Source organism: Ornithorhynchus anatinus, chromosome X1 (assembly GCF_004115215.2).
Source record: "Ornithorhynchus anatinus isolate Pmale09 chromosome X1, mOrnAna1.pri.v4, whole genome shotgun sequence".
In the NCBI taxonomy this organism is placed as follows: Eukaryota; Metazoa; Chordata; class Mammalia; order Monotremata; family Ornithorhynchidae; genus Ornithorhynchus; species Ornithorhynchus anatinus.
In genome coordinates, this window is record NC_041749.1 from 82,887,960 (window position 1) to 82,904,063 (window position 16,104).

At 46.1% G+C, this 16,104-nt stretch overlaps 1 protein-coding gene across 1 annotated transcript in view; it reads left to right on the forward strand.

The window, feature by feature from the left end:
• The window catches only part of NECAB2 (N-terminal EF-hand calcium binding protein 2), a 142,458-nt gene that overhangs the window by 8,504 nt on the left and 117,850 nt on the right, over window positions 1–16,104 (forward strand). Inside the window, exon 2 of the mRNA XM_029049794.2 lies at window positions 45–69. Coding sequence (XP_028905627.1) covers window positions 45–69 — 25 coding nt within the window. The remainder of the gene's footprint in view (window positions 1–44; window positions 70–16,104) is intronic.

Consider the following 16,104-nt stretch of genomic DNA (forward strand, 5'->3'; position numbering starts at 1 on the left):
AGAATGCTGACAATGCATCTTCCTTTGTTTTGTTTTTTTTATAGATATTCCGTCGGGCCGACAAGAATGGTGAGTCCAACTTCTCTTTCCCATATGTCCTGCTTCTCTCCAGGCCCACAAGGCCGCCATTCTCATAAGACACTATTCATTTCAGATTTGTGGGCTTGGGAATATGGGGAAAGAAGAATGAGTAAAACAGTATGGCCCAGTGGAAAGAGCACAGGCCTCGGGGGTCAGAGGACCTGGATTCTAATACTGGCTCTGCCACTTGCCTGCTGTATGACCTTGGGTAAGTCACTTCACTTCTTTGAGCCTCAGTTTTCTCATCTATAAAATGGGAATTCAATACCTATTCTCCCCTTCCCTTTAGACTGTGAGTCACAAGTGGGACAGGGAGGGAATGTGCCCGGCTTATTTAACTTGTATCTACCCCAGTGCTTAGTATGGTGTTTGGTACACAGAAAGCTCTTAACAAATACCATAATTATAATTATTGTGACAAAACTTTTCCATGCCTCAGCTTTCTCATGTGTATAATGGGGTTTGAATATCTGTTCTCCCTCCCACTTAGTCCTTCCCAAGAGGGACAGGGACTGCATTTGACCTGATTATCTTGTATCTACCCTCAGCACTTAGTACAGTATTCATTCATTCATTAAATCATATTTGTTGAGCTCTTACTGTGTGCAGAGCTCTGGATTAAGCACTTGGAAAGTACAATTCAGCAACAGATAGAGACAATCCCTACCCAACAACGGGCTCACAGTCTAGAAGGGGGAGACAGACAACAAAACAAAACAAGTAGGCATCAATATCAATACCATCAAAATAGATAAACAGAATTATAAATATATTCACATTAATAAAATAGAGCAATAAATATGTACGAATATACACAAGTGCTGTGGGGAGGGCAAGGGAGTAGAGCAGAGGGAGGAAGTAGGGGTGATGGGGAGGGGAGGAGGAGCAGAGGAAAAGGGGGACTCAATCTAGGAAGACCTCCTGGAGAAGGAGAGCTCTCAGTAGGGCTTTGAAGATGGGAAGAGAGCTAGTTTGGCGATGTGAGGGGGGAGGGCATTCCAGGCCAGAGGTAGGATGTGGGCCAGGAGTTGACGGCGGGACAGGTGAGAACGAGGCACAGCGAGGAGGTTAGCAACAGAGGAGCAGAGTGTGCGGGGTGGGCTGCTGACGGAGAGAAGGGAGGTGAGGTAGGAGGGGGCAAGGTGATGGAGAGCTTTGAAGCCAATAGTGAAGAGTTTTTGCTTTAGCATATAGTAAGCCCTTAAATACCAAATACCAAGAATAACAATAAAAAAGGGGACACGGCCAGACAATCCAGAGACTCACTTATCTTCTGGCCTTGCCCCATGGAAGACTTCTTCACAGAATCCAGGAACCAGAAAATGTCTGGTTCAGAAAATGTCTGTTTTTGGTCTCCCTCAAGGAAAATCTTCAGTAGTCAGTCAGTCAATCAAATTTATTGTGTTTGTGTGCGCAGGACTGTACTAAGCACTTGAGAGAGTACAATATAACAGACACATTCCCTGCCCACAATGAGTTTACAGTCTTGAGTGGATCCAGGGGTGAAGTGGTGAAGCTGAGGTTCTAACTTCAGGCAGCTGGAACTGGATTTAATTGCTCTCCACTGCTCCCGGATCTCATGACTCTGTCGGAGGCTGTCCTTTTGTGGGGTTTGACTAACCTGCCCTTCTCTGGGGAGAGTTGTGTGGCTGGTTCCTAGTAAAGCCCCTTGTGGGCAAGGAAGAGGATCTTAATCTCAAGAGTCTTCTCAGGCTGAGAACTGGTTCACTTTGGTTGTCTCTCCCCAGGGAAGACTGGTGTTTACCTGGGCATCAGGAGACCTAGGTTTGAGTCCCAGCTCTGCCACTGACAACTTGTGTGACCTTGGGCAAGTCACCTAACTTAGCTGGGCCTTGGTTTCCTCATTTGTAAAGTGGGATAAAATAGATTGTGAGCCCCATGGGGCAGTAACTGTGTGTCGTCGCATATCCTATCTACGCCAGTGCTCAACTTGCAGTAAGCACTTAAGTGCTACTTTCATTATTCCATTTTTATTATTATTATTATTGTGAGTGCCGCCAGTTCTCCAGGGTCACAGTCTGCAAATGGTTAGGCTCCTCCCCTCCACACCCCCACTTTGGAACCTGGAGCAATAATTTCTTAGTGTGTGTTGATAATCAGGGAGGCAAGCTTTGCTCTGACAGCCATAGACATTCTTACAGTGGAAGCAGAGGCAACTCTAGGCTGTTTGGAAACACAGTGAAAATTTAGGAAAACCTCACCTCTGAGCAGGAGGTCAAAGCCATTACTGGAAAGGTAGGATGCTCAATATTTCTCCTGGGCTCATTAGTGAACTTCCTTTCTGGGACTACAAAGGCAAAGGGAAATCAATGGTATTTATTGAGCACTTACTGTGTACAGAGCACTGTACTAAGTGTGTGATACTGTACTAATGGCGTTGAAGTAATTATCTGGATAATTCAATCAACATAAACAGCCAGTCTGTATAATTCATCCCCCAAACACCCCTTTTTTCTCAATAGGATTTTTCTCAATCAACAAATGGAACCACTACTTCACTGGATAAGCTTGTGAAATTCATTACCACCATCCTGGGGTGGTAGAATAAAAAGTAGATAATGTAGAGGCTTTACTTGAGTTCAGCCTTTACCAAGGAAGATGTTAGAGTCCCCACACCCACGTTGGGGTTTTTTTGTAGCATGTCAGAGGAAATGGAGTAGACCATGGTCATCCTCCAGGATGCCTTAGACCAAAGTGATAATGTATATGTGAACAGTTCCCCAGGACCAGATGGTCTCCACCCAAGAGTTCTAAAGGAACTCAAAAGGGAAGATGCAGAACTCCTCTAGACTGTAAGCTCATAGTGGACAGGGAATGTGTCTGTTTATTGTTGTATTATACTCTTCCAAGCATTTAGTACAGTGCTTTGCACACAGTAAGTGCTCAATAAGTACAATTAAATGACTGTGACCTATTATTACAAATAACCACTGAAGCAGAGGACTGGTGGATCATCAGTGTGACTTACAGTTATGAAAAAGGTTCCAAAGGTGATCTAGGCAATGAATGCTGGAAAATCCCACTTCTATACCTGGACAATAAGTTTTTATTTATAAGTTTAGGATTAGTGAGCTCTTGGAAAAACACAATCTGTTGGGGGAAAGACAACATGATTACTGAAAGGGGAAATTATTCTTCACTAACATGCTGAAGGTTGTTGAAAGGATCAATAAACATGTGGCTTGAAAGAGAAGCAGTGTACAAAACACATTTAAGTTTTCAAAAAGCCTTTGACAGGATTCCAGACCAAAAACTTTTAAAAATACCTCAGGAATCATATAATTTGAGGGAATATTCTGTCAGAGAGAGAAAACTGGGTCAAAGATAGGAAACAGAGTCAAGGGAGAAGCTGTGTGGCCTAGTAGATTGAGCTTGGGCCTGGGAGTCAGAAGGACCTGGGTTCTAATCCCAACTCCTCCACTTGTCTGCTGGGTGATCTTGAGCAAGTTACTTCACTTCTCTGTGCCTCAGTTCCCTCCTCATCTATAAAATGAGGATTAAGCCTATGAGCCCCATGTGGGACATGGATTGTATCCAACCTGATTAGTTAGTATCTATCCCAGCATGGCTTGTAGTAAAAGCTTAACAAATACTATGTTAAAAAAAACAACACCCTTTTCAGGAGGGAGAAGTGTTAATAGTGGTGTTCACCAGAGGTCAATGTTAGGGCTGGATTTGTTTAATATCTTCATAAATGTTCCAGAAATGGAATCCCCAGGTTTCCAGGTGGGACTACGCTCTTTGGGGTGTTAAAATGCTGCATAAATGAGGAAAATAAAAAGTCAGAAAGGATCATATAAACCTGGCATTGAGTGAATAGTTTGAAAAAAGCCAGCTGACCTTCAATTTGAGCACAGTGTATAGTAGTACACCTTGGGAAAATAATCCAAATGACAACTACATGATGATATAAACTATTAGCTCTCAAGAAGGAGATCTAGGAGTTATTTGTGACATTAAAAGGATTGCCCAATATGTGATAGCCATCGAAAAAGGCCAACTGAATGCTGGGCATCAGCAGAAAGGGAATTTAAAATATAACAAAAGGCCCTGTTTTGTCACTATATAAAGTCATGATCCACCCGTACTTGGAAGTGTGTTTAATTCTAGTTAATGCATTTTAGGTTGCTCCTTTGATGTTGCGGGTGGAAGATTCAAAACAAACAAAAGGAAACACTTCTTTGTACAGCGGGTAGAAAGCATATGGTATTCATTTCCACAGGAAATTGTCCAGGCAGAAAATATCAGCAGATTCAAGATGGGTTTGGATAAATTCATGGACAAGGGGTCCATAATTAATTAGTGGAGGGAAAATTAGAGATGGAGAGGAAAAGCTGGGGATTTAGATGGGACACCCTGCCACTTCAGAATGGTTCAATCAGCACATTCATTGTTCCTCCAGCCATTCTGTAGGCACTGCTGGCAGTAAACTAATGGTCTGGAAGAATTATTTTTCTGATCCAATCAGGCCATTTATGTTTTCCATTATTCCAAGGATTGCACTGAGTCTCCATTTCCCCTTGCCTGTATAGACACAAGCACGGTGTGGCAAATAATCTGGCATTCTTCTTGGCTTTAGTTTTTCCATCTGACTTTTGGGGATTTAGTGCTTTGGGATCTCAAGATTCTTGCCATTAGTAAACTTCACAATCCCCTGCAGAGGGCTCCATCCTCCTTCTGAACATGACATTCCAAAGGTGGTTCCCAGGATAGGGAGAAGAAAGTTAGTTGGAGCAGTAGCTTTTAGGGAAAAATAATCAAGGACTGGATTTCCTTTCTTTGTATGCCACTTATGCCTTGTGGGTGGGAAGAGGGTGAGGTTTGGGGAGAAATATGAGCAGGGGAGCTAGACAGACTGAGATGATTGCAGGATCTGCTGCACTGTGGCTTGTGTCTGGCAGAGGAAACAGTTTTCTGGGAAAAAAAAAATTAGAAATGAAGATGAAGAAAAGCAAATGGTGGAACAGATGTTGAACCTTTCAGTCTGGAATCTGATCAGATTTGACTAAAGATCATATCATGTAAAATCATAAGGTCCTGTAGCAACTCAGCTTTTGTGTATTTCACTAATTGCATTATAGAAGACATAAATGTGAGACAAATGACTTGTCTCCAGCCTGGTGCTGGGTGGAGGGGTGTCTGTGCAGTGGGATGAATAAATGATGATGACTGAGAGCTAAGCAGTGATCCTGGGCACATTTGGAGCATTCTGGTATCCCTACACTGCTGCAGTTGAATTGTTCCCAGAGTGGAGAGAAGGAAGAACTGTCTCTTCGGAGGCACAGACCTTAGGGCACCATAACTGGTGTAAGTTCCAACAGTCCATTATGGTCAGTTTGGGGGATGACGCAAAGGAGACTGCAGGAACAATGTAAGATCTGTCTCATCCCAAACTGAGTCGTAAGAGTTCACTGCCCATTCTCGGTCTCTCTGAGGTCTATCTCCCTTCTCGAGGGAAGGAGGGACAGGACCGTAGAAATGGGGTTTCCCTGTGGTGCCGTGAGGGGGACACAAGGATCTCTGGGCACTGTGTCTGCACAGTGGTGTGTCAGTCACCACACTGCTGGGAGCTACAGGACCCTGGCCCTGGGAGGCCCCATATGGGAATACCTTGACCCCCTAAGTCAAATCTGACCCACATTTCTGGGACTCAACCTGGCTCAGACCAGTGATCAGGCTGGGAAGCTCCACAGCTGTGGGCCAGGCCCATATAGAGCAATAAAGCCCAGGAGGAACCTGGGTCAGGAATCTGCATCCCTCTAGACTGTAAACTCACTGTGGGTAGGGAACATGCTTACCAACTCTGTTGTATTGGACTCTCCCAAGTGCTTAGTTCAGTGCTCTGCCCAGTGATAACTCAATAAATACCACTGATTGATCATGAATGAAACAAGTTTGCATCCTTGTGCACATACCCGCACACAAGTTCTAGTAATGAAAACATCTTAGTAACATTAAGAGGTTCTCTCAATCGATTAATGGTAGTATGTGTTTTCTGTGTGCAGAGCACTGTACTAGGCACTTGGTAGAGTACAATATAACGAGTTGGTAGACACATTCCCTGCCCAGAAGGAACTTCTAGTCTAAAGGGGGAGACAGATATTAAAATAAATTGTGGATAGGTGTGGATGAGTGCTGTGGGGCAGAGGGTGGGATGAATATCAAATGTTTAAAGGGTACAGATCCTCTAAGGAACAGCATGGCCTAGTGAAAAGAGAATGAGTCAAAGGACCTGGGTTCTAATCATGACTCTGCCACTTGTTGGCTGTGTGACCTTGGACAAGTCACTTAATTTCTCTGTGCCTCAGTTACCTCATCTGTCCAATGGGGATTAAATCTGACTCCCTTCTATTTAGACTGTGAGCCCCACGGCAACAGGGCCTGTGTCCAACCTGATAAACCTGTACCTACCCCAGCACTTAGAACAGTGTTTGACAAATAGCACTTAACAAATACCATTAAAAAAAGATCTGAGTGTCTCTGAGAGAAGTGGATTTAACAAATTGAGGAAATTAAGCAACTGGGGGAATACTAACAAGTTAGTTATTTTGCCCCTTCCAATCTGCATTCCACATAAGCAGCAACTATTGAATTTACAGTGATAAAGATGTCAAATTTGAGGTGATTTCTTCCCTGGCTCTCTTCCCTTTAGGCAGCCATTATTCAACATGCAATCTACCTCTGCAAGAGCCACTTTATGGGGGAGCTGGGTATGAGCCTGGAGCAGAAACAACCAGGGTGTTTGATTTAGCCTCAGTCACTCTTTTTACACTGAATTCACAGAGTAAGCTGGCAACTCCCAGGAATCAAAATAGCACTCCTGTTTCCCAATGGGTATGAAATAAAATGTTCCCCCTCCCCCACCTCACCCCAGCTGAGCATGTGTCTGCTGTGCTGCTGATGAAAGGTACTGATCCCAGCCCCAACTGCGCAGATGCATATTTACTGGAAAAATCTCGATTCCTTTTATCCCGTTGGGCACATGCTCTATCTCGCCTCCAATCCAATTATCTCCATCATCGAGAAATGTTCTGTCTTTAATGAAGACCCTCAGACACCCTGGTTTCAGAATTTTTTCCATTTTAGCAGGAGAAAATGTAGGGCTAGTTGTACATGAATTATGTGCAGGCATGCTCTGGGAATAATTATATCACCAAGATATAATTATAGATTACATTTAGGTTGCTTCTGAATTACCTTTTTTGATATCTTAATGGAAATATTCATGTCAGGCCTGAAAAATGGAGCTTGTCTTTAGCCAGGAGCTTTGGGGAAGAGAAGTTCAAAACACAAATGGGTTAGGGCCTGACCAGGACATCTTTAATCGTCCTGCTCGCTTCCCAGAGTTGGACCACTGCTGTGTTGGGGAGGTTCCCTCCACCCAGACCCCCATGGTGCATTCAAGGGAGAGATGCTGCTGAGAAATACCACTTTTCAGAATAGAGAAAAAGAAAGGATTGGGGAGGGACAGAGGGAGAGGTGGGAGACCTGAAATCTTGAGCAGGCCACCAGGATTTTTTGTGGTTTCCCTCTGGGGATGTCCAACTCTGCCTTTACCTCTTCCCATTCCATGACAGGGGAGTATTGATTCCCTCCTTCCTTTCCCTTGTTCCTTCTCCCCTTAATCCAAGGCCTCGCTCATTGTCCTTCCTCAAGACTGTAAGCTCGTTGTTGTGGGAAGGGGAACGTGTCTACCAACTCTGTTGTACTCGCCCAAGTGCTTTGCCCAGTGTTCTGCACACAATAAGTGCTCAATAAATACCACTAATTGATCGATTGAGTCAGGCTCCCTACCCCAGCCTGTATGCTCACCAGACACCCCTTGGCCATCGCACTCAGTAAAGCACCTATTTCTGGTTGCTCTTTAGCTTGGGTGTTTTTTGGCTGGGGCGTGAATGAAGAGGTCATGAGTTCGAATCCCAGCTCTGCCACTTGTCAGCTGTGTGACTGTGGGCAAGTCACTTAACTTCTCTGTGCCTCAGTTACCTCATCTGTAAAATGGGGATTAAGACTGTGAGCCCCACGTGGGACACCCTGATTCCCCTGTGTCTACCCCAGCGCTTAGAACAGTGCTCGGCACATAGTAAGCGCTTAACAAATACCAACATTATTAAGTGCAGCAGTGAAATTCTTGATATTCTGAAAGGCATGTTTCATGGTGAAGAACCTAAGACCAAAAGAACCGCTATTAAATTCTTAATAAGAAGAAAAACCCAGGGCATCAAGGTAGTATTTTCTGAGCTCTACCTGTGTTCAGAGCACTGCAGTGTGTGAACACCAACCAGCAGCATACCGTTCACTTACTAATTTCTTTTCCCTACCTTATTTGCCCTCTCTTCTCCATCATCTATGCACAAGGGTTTGTACCCATTAAGCACTTTGATTCTCTCTCCACCCCAGCCCGACATCACCCTTTAACACTTTAATATTCACCCCAGTCCCACATCCTTCCCTCCCTTTGAGCACATTTAATAAATTAGATGCTACATTTGTGTTTCTCTTTCAAATTTTGGTGTGAATCAGAGCATAAATTCCAAGATAAATGGAAAAATAAATATCGAGAGGGATTTTTAAGCATACATAAAACATTTTCTCTTGGTTCGATGCCTTGTGGTCGTCTTTAAGGGCCAGAGGCTTCTTAGTGATTATTAAGTCAAGACAACTAATTTGAATTTTCAAAACTTCATGGTCCCAGAAGGCAGAGAGCTGCAAGATTGACTGGGGTCCTAAAGACTTTAAGTAGGACACCAGGTTGGATTTAGAGGAAAGGGCTAGAAGGACCCTCCACTCTCCCTAGACTACAGAGGGGTCCTTAAGAGAAGGCTTCCTTAGCCTAGTCCTCCTGCCCTGTATCAGCCCCAGCCTGATGTGAAGAATTGTCTGGTTGTGCTCACGAATGAAGTCCAGCAATGAATTTCTTGATATTCTGAAAGGCATGTTTCATGCTGAAGAACCTAAGGCCAAAAGAACTGTTATTACTAGGTCTGATCAATGGTCCATCCAGCCTAGAATGCTTGGAGGAATCGTGTGCTGGCTGCCTTTGACTCCGTTAATGGTTCAGAGTGTGACTGCTAATGTCATTTACATGCTTAATGGATCCTCTAGTAATCCATTATGGACTACTCCTCCCTGAATTTTTCCAGACCTCTCTGACACAGAGCTGCTTTTGGCTTTACAACTTCCTGGGGTCCAAATTACACATGCTTATTCCCTGCTAGGTGTTTGTTTGGAATCTACCACCCTTGGGCTCCATGTGTTTCCCTCCTCCTATTATGGAATGTGGCAAATGGCAATTCTGTATTTGCTGGGTCAACATGCTCCCTGAGTGTGTAAAATTCAATCACATTCCCTCTCACCCTTCATCTTTCCAGTAGTAATCATATTTATTAAGCTCTTACAGTGTGTGCAGAAGACTCTACTAAGCTCTGGGAGAGAATACACAGGTGGGAATTAGACATGGTCCCTGTCTCTCGGGCATGGACCCATTCCTCAGGGGCCTCACAATCTTTCCAGGCTAAAGAACCCCCTCTTTTTTATCTATTCTATTTTTCTTGGTTTCCCTCTGTGCTTGGCGCCATAGTAAGCACTTAACAAGTACCATAATTATTCATATTAGAACATTTCTCCATTCCACTGACAGACCCTTCTGTCATAAGACCTTTCTGCATAAACTTCTGAACCCTGAGGGTCTGGGCATATAGAATTGCTTTTTTTTTCTTCCCTAGTAACATTAATTTGAGGTTGGAGCTCTTCAAAAACTGAACATTGAGGTGTAGGCTCTGCCCTAGAGGGGCTTATGACAACCCTGTGAGGGGCTGCTGAATGAAGTGGAGAGATTACCCGTGCCCTTAGGACTGGAGACAGAATTAGGGCTGGTAAGAGAAAAAGTACATCTCTCCTCTCATCCCTCAAGGGATGACTCCAGGCTGGAAAGGCCCTTCTTACAGGTGGCAATGAGGGAAAGATGTTACCGTTGGCAGGAGTGCCCTGACCTCAAGTTCTTCTGATTACAGCGGGCAGAGGTTGTGCCCAAGGTACCTGACCTTGTGATCACTTTGAAATCTGAGAGGATGTTGGATCTCTGATCCTTCACATCACCTGTGTCTATTTAATAATAAGAATAATAAGGGTATGTGTTAAGCATTTCCTATGTGCCAAACACTGTGCTAAGTGCTGAGGTAGATGCAGGATAATCAGATCCAACATACATGGGGCTCACAGTCTAAGGGATAGGGAGGGAGGGATGTGTCTGTGTGATCATCCCATTTCTTCCCTTCTCCCCAACAAATCCCCAAGGTATCAAAAACTCCCTCTTCCCACTACCCCCCCAGCCACACACACATAAACCCACTTACTTGGGCTGACTCCCAGTCTGGAGCCGGGCCACTGGTGCTCCATGGGGCAGGGAACATTTGTCTTGCTTCTTTTATACTCTCCCAAGCACTTAGTACAGTGCTGTGTAGCCAGTAGGTGCTAAATAAATGTCATTGATTGAATGCCCACAAACTGGACCATTTCCCAAAATAGCTTCTTCTCTCCAGCTCCTCATCAAAGTCATTCCCACCACTTTGCTGGTTCCCTGTCACCCCAGGAAGCCCTCTTGCATTTGTTCTAAAGTGATTAAGGTGCAATTTCAGCTCATTGAACTGTCACTTAACTGGCTGATTGTTCATGTCTGTGGATTCGCTGAATTAAAATTTGAATCTGATTGATTTCTCTGGGCTCCAGTCAGGCTGTTCTAGATAGCCCACCTGGGGCTGAGGCTATTTTTTCTGAGTAGATATTGTGCCCAAAGGGCAGGTGAAGTCTAGAGGAGGAAGCTGAGGCTCTTAAAATAGACCAGACCTTCGGTAAGATGGCATTAGACTGGGAGATGTAGGGAGAGGGAAGGTTTTGACAGAAATCTGGCTGTAAGAGGTAGAGTCTCCCAGCAGGACCGACCTCAAACCTTGCCAAAGGCAGAATGAGTGCAAACTGGTCTGGTGGCCCATCTCCCATGCAGCAGAAAAGTCAGGTGCATTTTCTGATTCCCACGCAGGTGGAGGTCTCTGTTGGGGGGTAGCTCAGCCAGGTGGCAAACCGCATCTCCCATGCCCCCCACCCCCGCATCCCCAAGTCTCCTTAGGAGAAACCCAGATTGATCCAGAAAACAGCCCCAGGGTCTAATTTATTGAAACTCTACAGCATGTACAAGGCCACGCACACAGTGGGTGCTCAGTAAATATTAATTGGTGATGAATATGCTAAGCTTGAAATGACAGCATCTTTAATTAGCAATTTAATTAGGCTGAAACCATGCCAAGCTGGCTGCTTCTGGAACCAGGAGTAGATTTGCTGATTAAGAACGGAAATGGAAGATTATTTTGGCATACTCCACTTTGCTATTTCATGAACTGGACCCCCACTTGATGTCACAGTCATTGGTCAGAAATTGGCAGTCCACATGATTTTCCCTTCATCTCTGTTGTTCATTCAGTGCATTCTCACAAGCTTCCTCCAGCTTTCTGATCAATATCCCTCAGGGAGCCTTTTCTTTGTGCTTAGGAGTCATTCAGTTCTGTGAGAAAGTGTGTCCTCAAAGGAACACCTCTGGCCCGGGTGACCATTCCTGGAAATTTTTCATCTTTGCTGTGAGGTTCTTTAGCAGTTCTCTAGGGGTCTAGATCCCACAAGCCCAACAGCCTTTCCTGTGGGTTCCCTAGCCATGATCAGCTCAGTTTCACTCAGAGTTTTCTCTGATGTATTGTTCATTGTGGGCAGGGAACTTGTCTACTAATTCTGTTGTATCGTACTCTGCACACAGTAAGGACTTAATAAATACCATTGAGTGGAAAAAGAAGTTGGGATGGTCCAGTTCTGTTTTGTCCTGATCTATTCTGCTTCTGGGGATTTGACTTGTTTCCTTAACTTCGATTGTCAAACTCTGGGCTGAGGGCCTGTTGAGACTGGTGGGTGGGAAATAATAGGGTGAAGTGAACGAGAAGCAGTGTGGTCTAGTGGTAAAAACATGGGCCTGGGAGTCAGAAGGACCTGGGTTCCAATCAGGACTCCACTACCTACCTGCTATGTGACCTTGGGCAAGTCACTTAACTTCTCTGTGCCTCAGTTACTTCATCTGTGAATTGGGGATTAAGACTGTAAACCCTATGTGGGACAGGGACTGTGTCCAACCTGATTAGCTTGTTACCTCTCTGGCACTTAGCACAGTGCCTGGCACGTAGTTAACCCTTAACAAATACCATTAAGAAAAAAAGGAGAGTAGGGTTTCAGGCAGGAAGTACCTAAGGGCTGATGAAGAGGAGAGCTGATGATCTGACTCATGCCTGAGTGAGTGACTGGTTGAGAGTGGCACAACGTGGGATGAGTTAAGAACTAAAGGGGTAAGAAAGGTTCTGAGGAAGGTCTTCCAAGGAGCCTGGGAAGATTCCCTATGTCTTTGGAACATTCTGTTCTTTCATCTCCTTTCATTCTGACACTCCTCTAGACTGTAAGTTCAAGTTGGGTAGGGAACATGTAACTACCAAGTCTGTGGTATTATAGTCTCTCAAGTGCTTAGTAATGTGCTCTGCACTCAGTAAATGTTCAATAAATGCCACTGATTGATTGAGTCTCCCAATCTTGGGTAATCAAAGGAGGAAACAAGGGTTAAGAGACCAAATATCAGTTTCTCGTAATCAGGCTAGCTTTTGTCACTGAAAACGCTAAGAGGTCTTTTAAATAAACCTGAAACCAGTTACTCCTGCACTTCAGAAGAATGGAAGAACATCAGCTTGTAGGTCAGAGCAATGATTCATTCAGCCCAGTACTCTATCTCCAACAGGGGAAACAGAATATTTGGAGAAATCATTTGCTTTTTGTATGCCTTGATGCAGTCCTCAACTTTTCCTATCTATACCTCTAGCTTTCATTCTAGTGCCCCTCTATGGGCAACTTTATTCACTACCCTCTTGGTTCGGTTAACGTTTTCTACCCATATAACTTTCTGTGTTAATGAATTCCACATATTTACCACCTGCTGTGTGAAGAAGTGTTTCCTTTCTTTTGTTTTGAACCTACCACTTTCAAGCTTCAGTGGGTGCTCCCTTGTCCTACTGTTGTGGGATTTGAACAACAATTCTGTATTCACCCTTCATTCATTCATTCATTCATTCATTCATTCATTCAATAGTATTTATTGAGCGCTTACTATGTGCAGAGCACTGTACTAAGCGCTTGGGATGAACAAGTCGGCAACAGATAGAGACAGTCCCTGCCGTTTGACGGGCTTACAGTCTAATCGGGGGAGACGGACAGACAAGAACAATGGCACTAAACAGCGTCAAGGGGAAGAACATCTCGTAAAAACAATGGCAACTAAATAGAATCAAGGCGATGTACAATTCATTAACAAAATAAATAGGGTAACGAAAATATATACAGTTGAGCGGACAAGTACAGTGCTGTGGGGATGGGAAGGGAGAGGTGGAGGAGCAGAGGAAAAAGGGGAAAATGAGGCTTTAGCTGCGGAGAGGTAAAGGGGGGATGGCAGAGCGAGTAGAGGGGGAAGAGGAGCTCAGTCTGGGAACGCCTCTTGGAGGAGGTGATTTTTAAGTAAGGTTTTGAAGAGGGAAAGAGAATCAGTTTGGCGGAGGTGAGGAGGGAGGGCGTTCCAGGACCGCGGGAGGACGTGACCCAGGGGTCGACGGCGGGATAGGCGAGACCGAGGGACGGTGAGGAGGTGGGCGGCAGAGGAGCGGAGCGTGCGGGGTGGGCGGTAGAAAGAGAGAAGGGAGGAGAGGTAGGAAGGGGCAAGGTGATGGAGAGCCTTGAAGCCTAGAGTGAGGAGTTTTTGTTTGGAGCGGAGGTTGATAGGCAACCACTGGAGTTGTTTAAGAAGGGGAGTGACATGCCCAGATCGTTTCTGCAGGAAGATGAGCCGGGCAGCGGAGTGAAGAATAGACCGGAGCGGGGCGAGAGAGGAGGAAGGGAGGTCAGAGAGAAGGCTGACACAGTAGTCTAGCCGGGATATAACGAGAGCCCGTAATAGTAAGGTAGCCGTTTGGGTGGAGAGGAAAGGGCGGATCTTGGCGATATTGTAGAGGTGAAACCGGCAGGTCTTGGTAACGGATAGGATGTGTGGGGTGAACGAGAGGGACGAGTCAAGGATGACACCGAGATTGCGGGCCTGCGGGACGGGAAGGATGGTCGTGCCATCCACGGTGATAGAGAAGTCTGGGAGCGGACCGGGTTTGGGAGGGAAGATGAGGAGCTCAGTCTTGCTCATGTTGAGTTTTAGGTGGCGGGCCGACATCCAGGTGGAGACGTCCCGGAGGCAGGAGGAGATGCGAGCCTGAAGGGAGGGGGAGAGGACAGGGGCGGAGATGTAGATCTGCGTGTCATCTGCGTAGAGATGGTAGTCAAAGCCGTGAGAGCGGATGAGTTCACCGAGGGAGTGAGTGTAAATGGAGAACAGAAGAGGGCCAAGAACTGACCCTTGAGGAACTCCAACAGTTAAAGGATGGGAGGGGGAGGAGGCTCCAGCGTAGGAGACCGAGAATGACCGGCCAGAGAGGTAAGAGGAGAACCAGGAGAGGACAGAGTCCGTGAAGCCAAGGTGAGATAAGGTATGGAGGAGGAGGGGATGGTCGACAGTGTCAAAGGCAGCAGAGAGGTCAAGGAGGATCAAAATGGAGTAGGAGCCATTGGATTTGGCAAGAAGGAGGTCATGGGTGACCTTAGAGAGAGCAGTCTCGGTAGAGTGGAGGGGACGGAAGCCAGATTGGAGGGGGTCTAGGAGAGAATGGGAGTTAAGGAATTCTAGGCATCGATTGTAGACGACTCGTTCTAGGATTTTGGAAAGGAAGGGTAGTAGGGAGATAGGACGATAACTGGAGGGGGAAGTGGGGTCAAGAGCGGGTTTTTTTAGGATGGGGGAGACGTGGGCATGTTTGAAGGCAGAGGGGAAGGAGCCCTTGGAGATTGAGTGGTTAAAAATAGAAGTTAAGGAAGGGAGGAGGGCAGGGGCGATGGTTTTAAGAAGGTGAGAGGGAATGGGGTCCGAGGCGCAGGTGGAGGGGGTGGCACTTGCGAGGAGGGAGGAGATCTCCTCTGAGGATACTGCAGGGAAGGATGGGAAAGTAGGGGAGGGGGTTGTTGGGGGGGAGGGGAGAGGCGGAGGGGTGACTTTGGGGAGCTCAGACCTGATCGTGTTGATTTTCGTGAGGAAATAGGTGGCCAGATCATTGGGGGTGAGAGATGGGGGAGGGGGAGGAACAGGGAGCCTAAGGAGAGAGTTAAAGGTCCGGAACAATCGGCGGGGGTGACAGGCATGGGTGTCGATGAGGGAGGAGAAGAAGCTTTGCCTGGCGGAGGAGAGGGCAGAGTTAAGGTAGGAAAGGATAAATTGGAGTGTGTGAGGTCGGCTTGGTGCTTGGACTTTCGCCAGCAGCGCTCAGCAGCTCGAGCATAGGAGCGTAGGAGGCGGACGGAGGAGGTGATCCAGGGCTGTGGGTTAGTGGAGCGAGAGCGGCGGAGGGAAAGGGGGGCGAGAGAGTCGAGATGAGTAGAGAGGGTGGAGTTGAGAGCGGAGACCTGATCGTCGAGAGTGGGAAGAGAGGACAGGGCAAGGTGAGGAGAGATGCTATTGGAAAGACGGATGGGATCGAGAGAGCGGAGGTCTCTGTGGGGCAGTAGCGAAGATTTGCAGGGGGAGGGAGTGTGAGAGATGAGGCAGGTGAGAAGGTTATGGTCAGAGAGAGGGATTTCAGAGTTGGTGAGGGAGGAGATAGTGCAGCGGTAGGAGATGACGAGATCGAGGGTTCATTCATTCATTCAGTAGTATTTATTGAGCACTTACTATGTGCAGAGCACTGTACTAAGCGCTTGGAATGTACATTTCGGCAACAGATAGAGACAATCGCTGCCTAATGATGGGCTCACTGTCTAAATGGGGGAGCCAGACAGCAAGGCAAAACAAAAACAAGACAACATCATCAAGATAAATAGATTCAAGGAGATGTATAC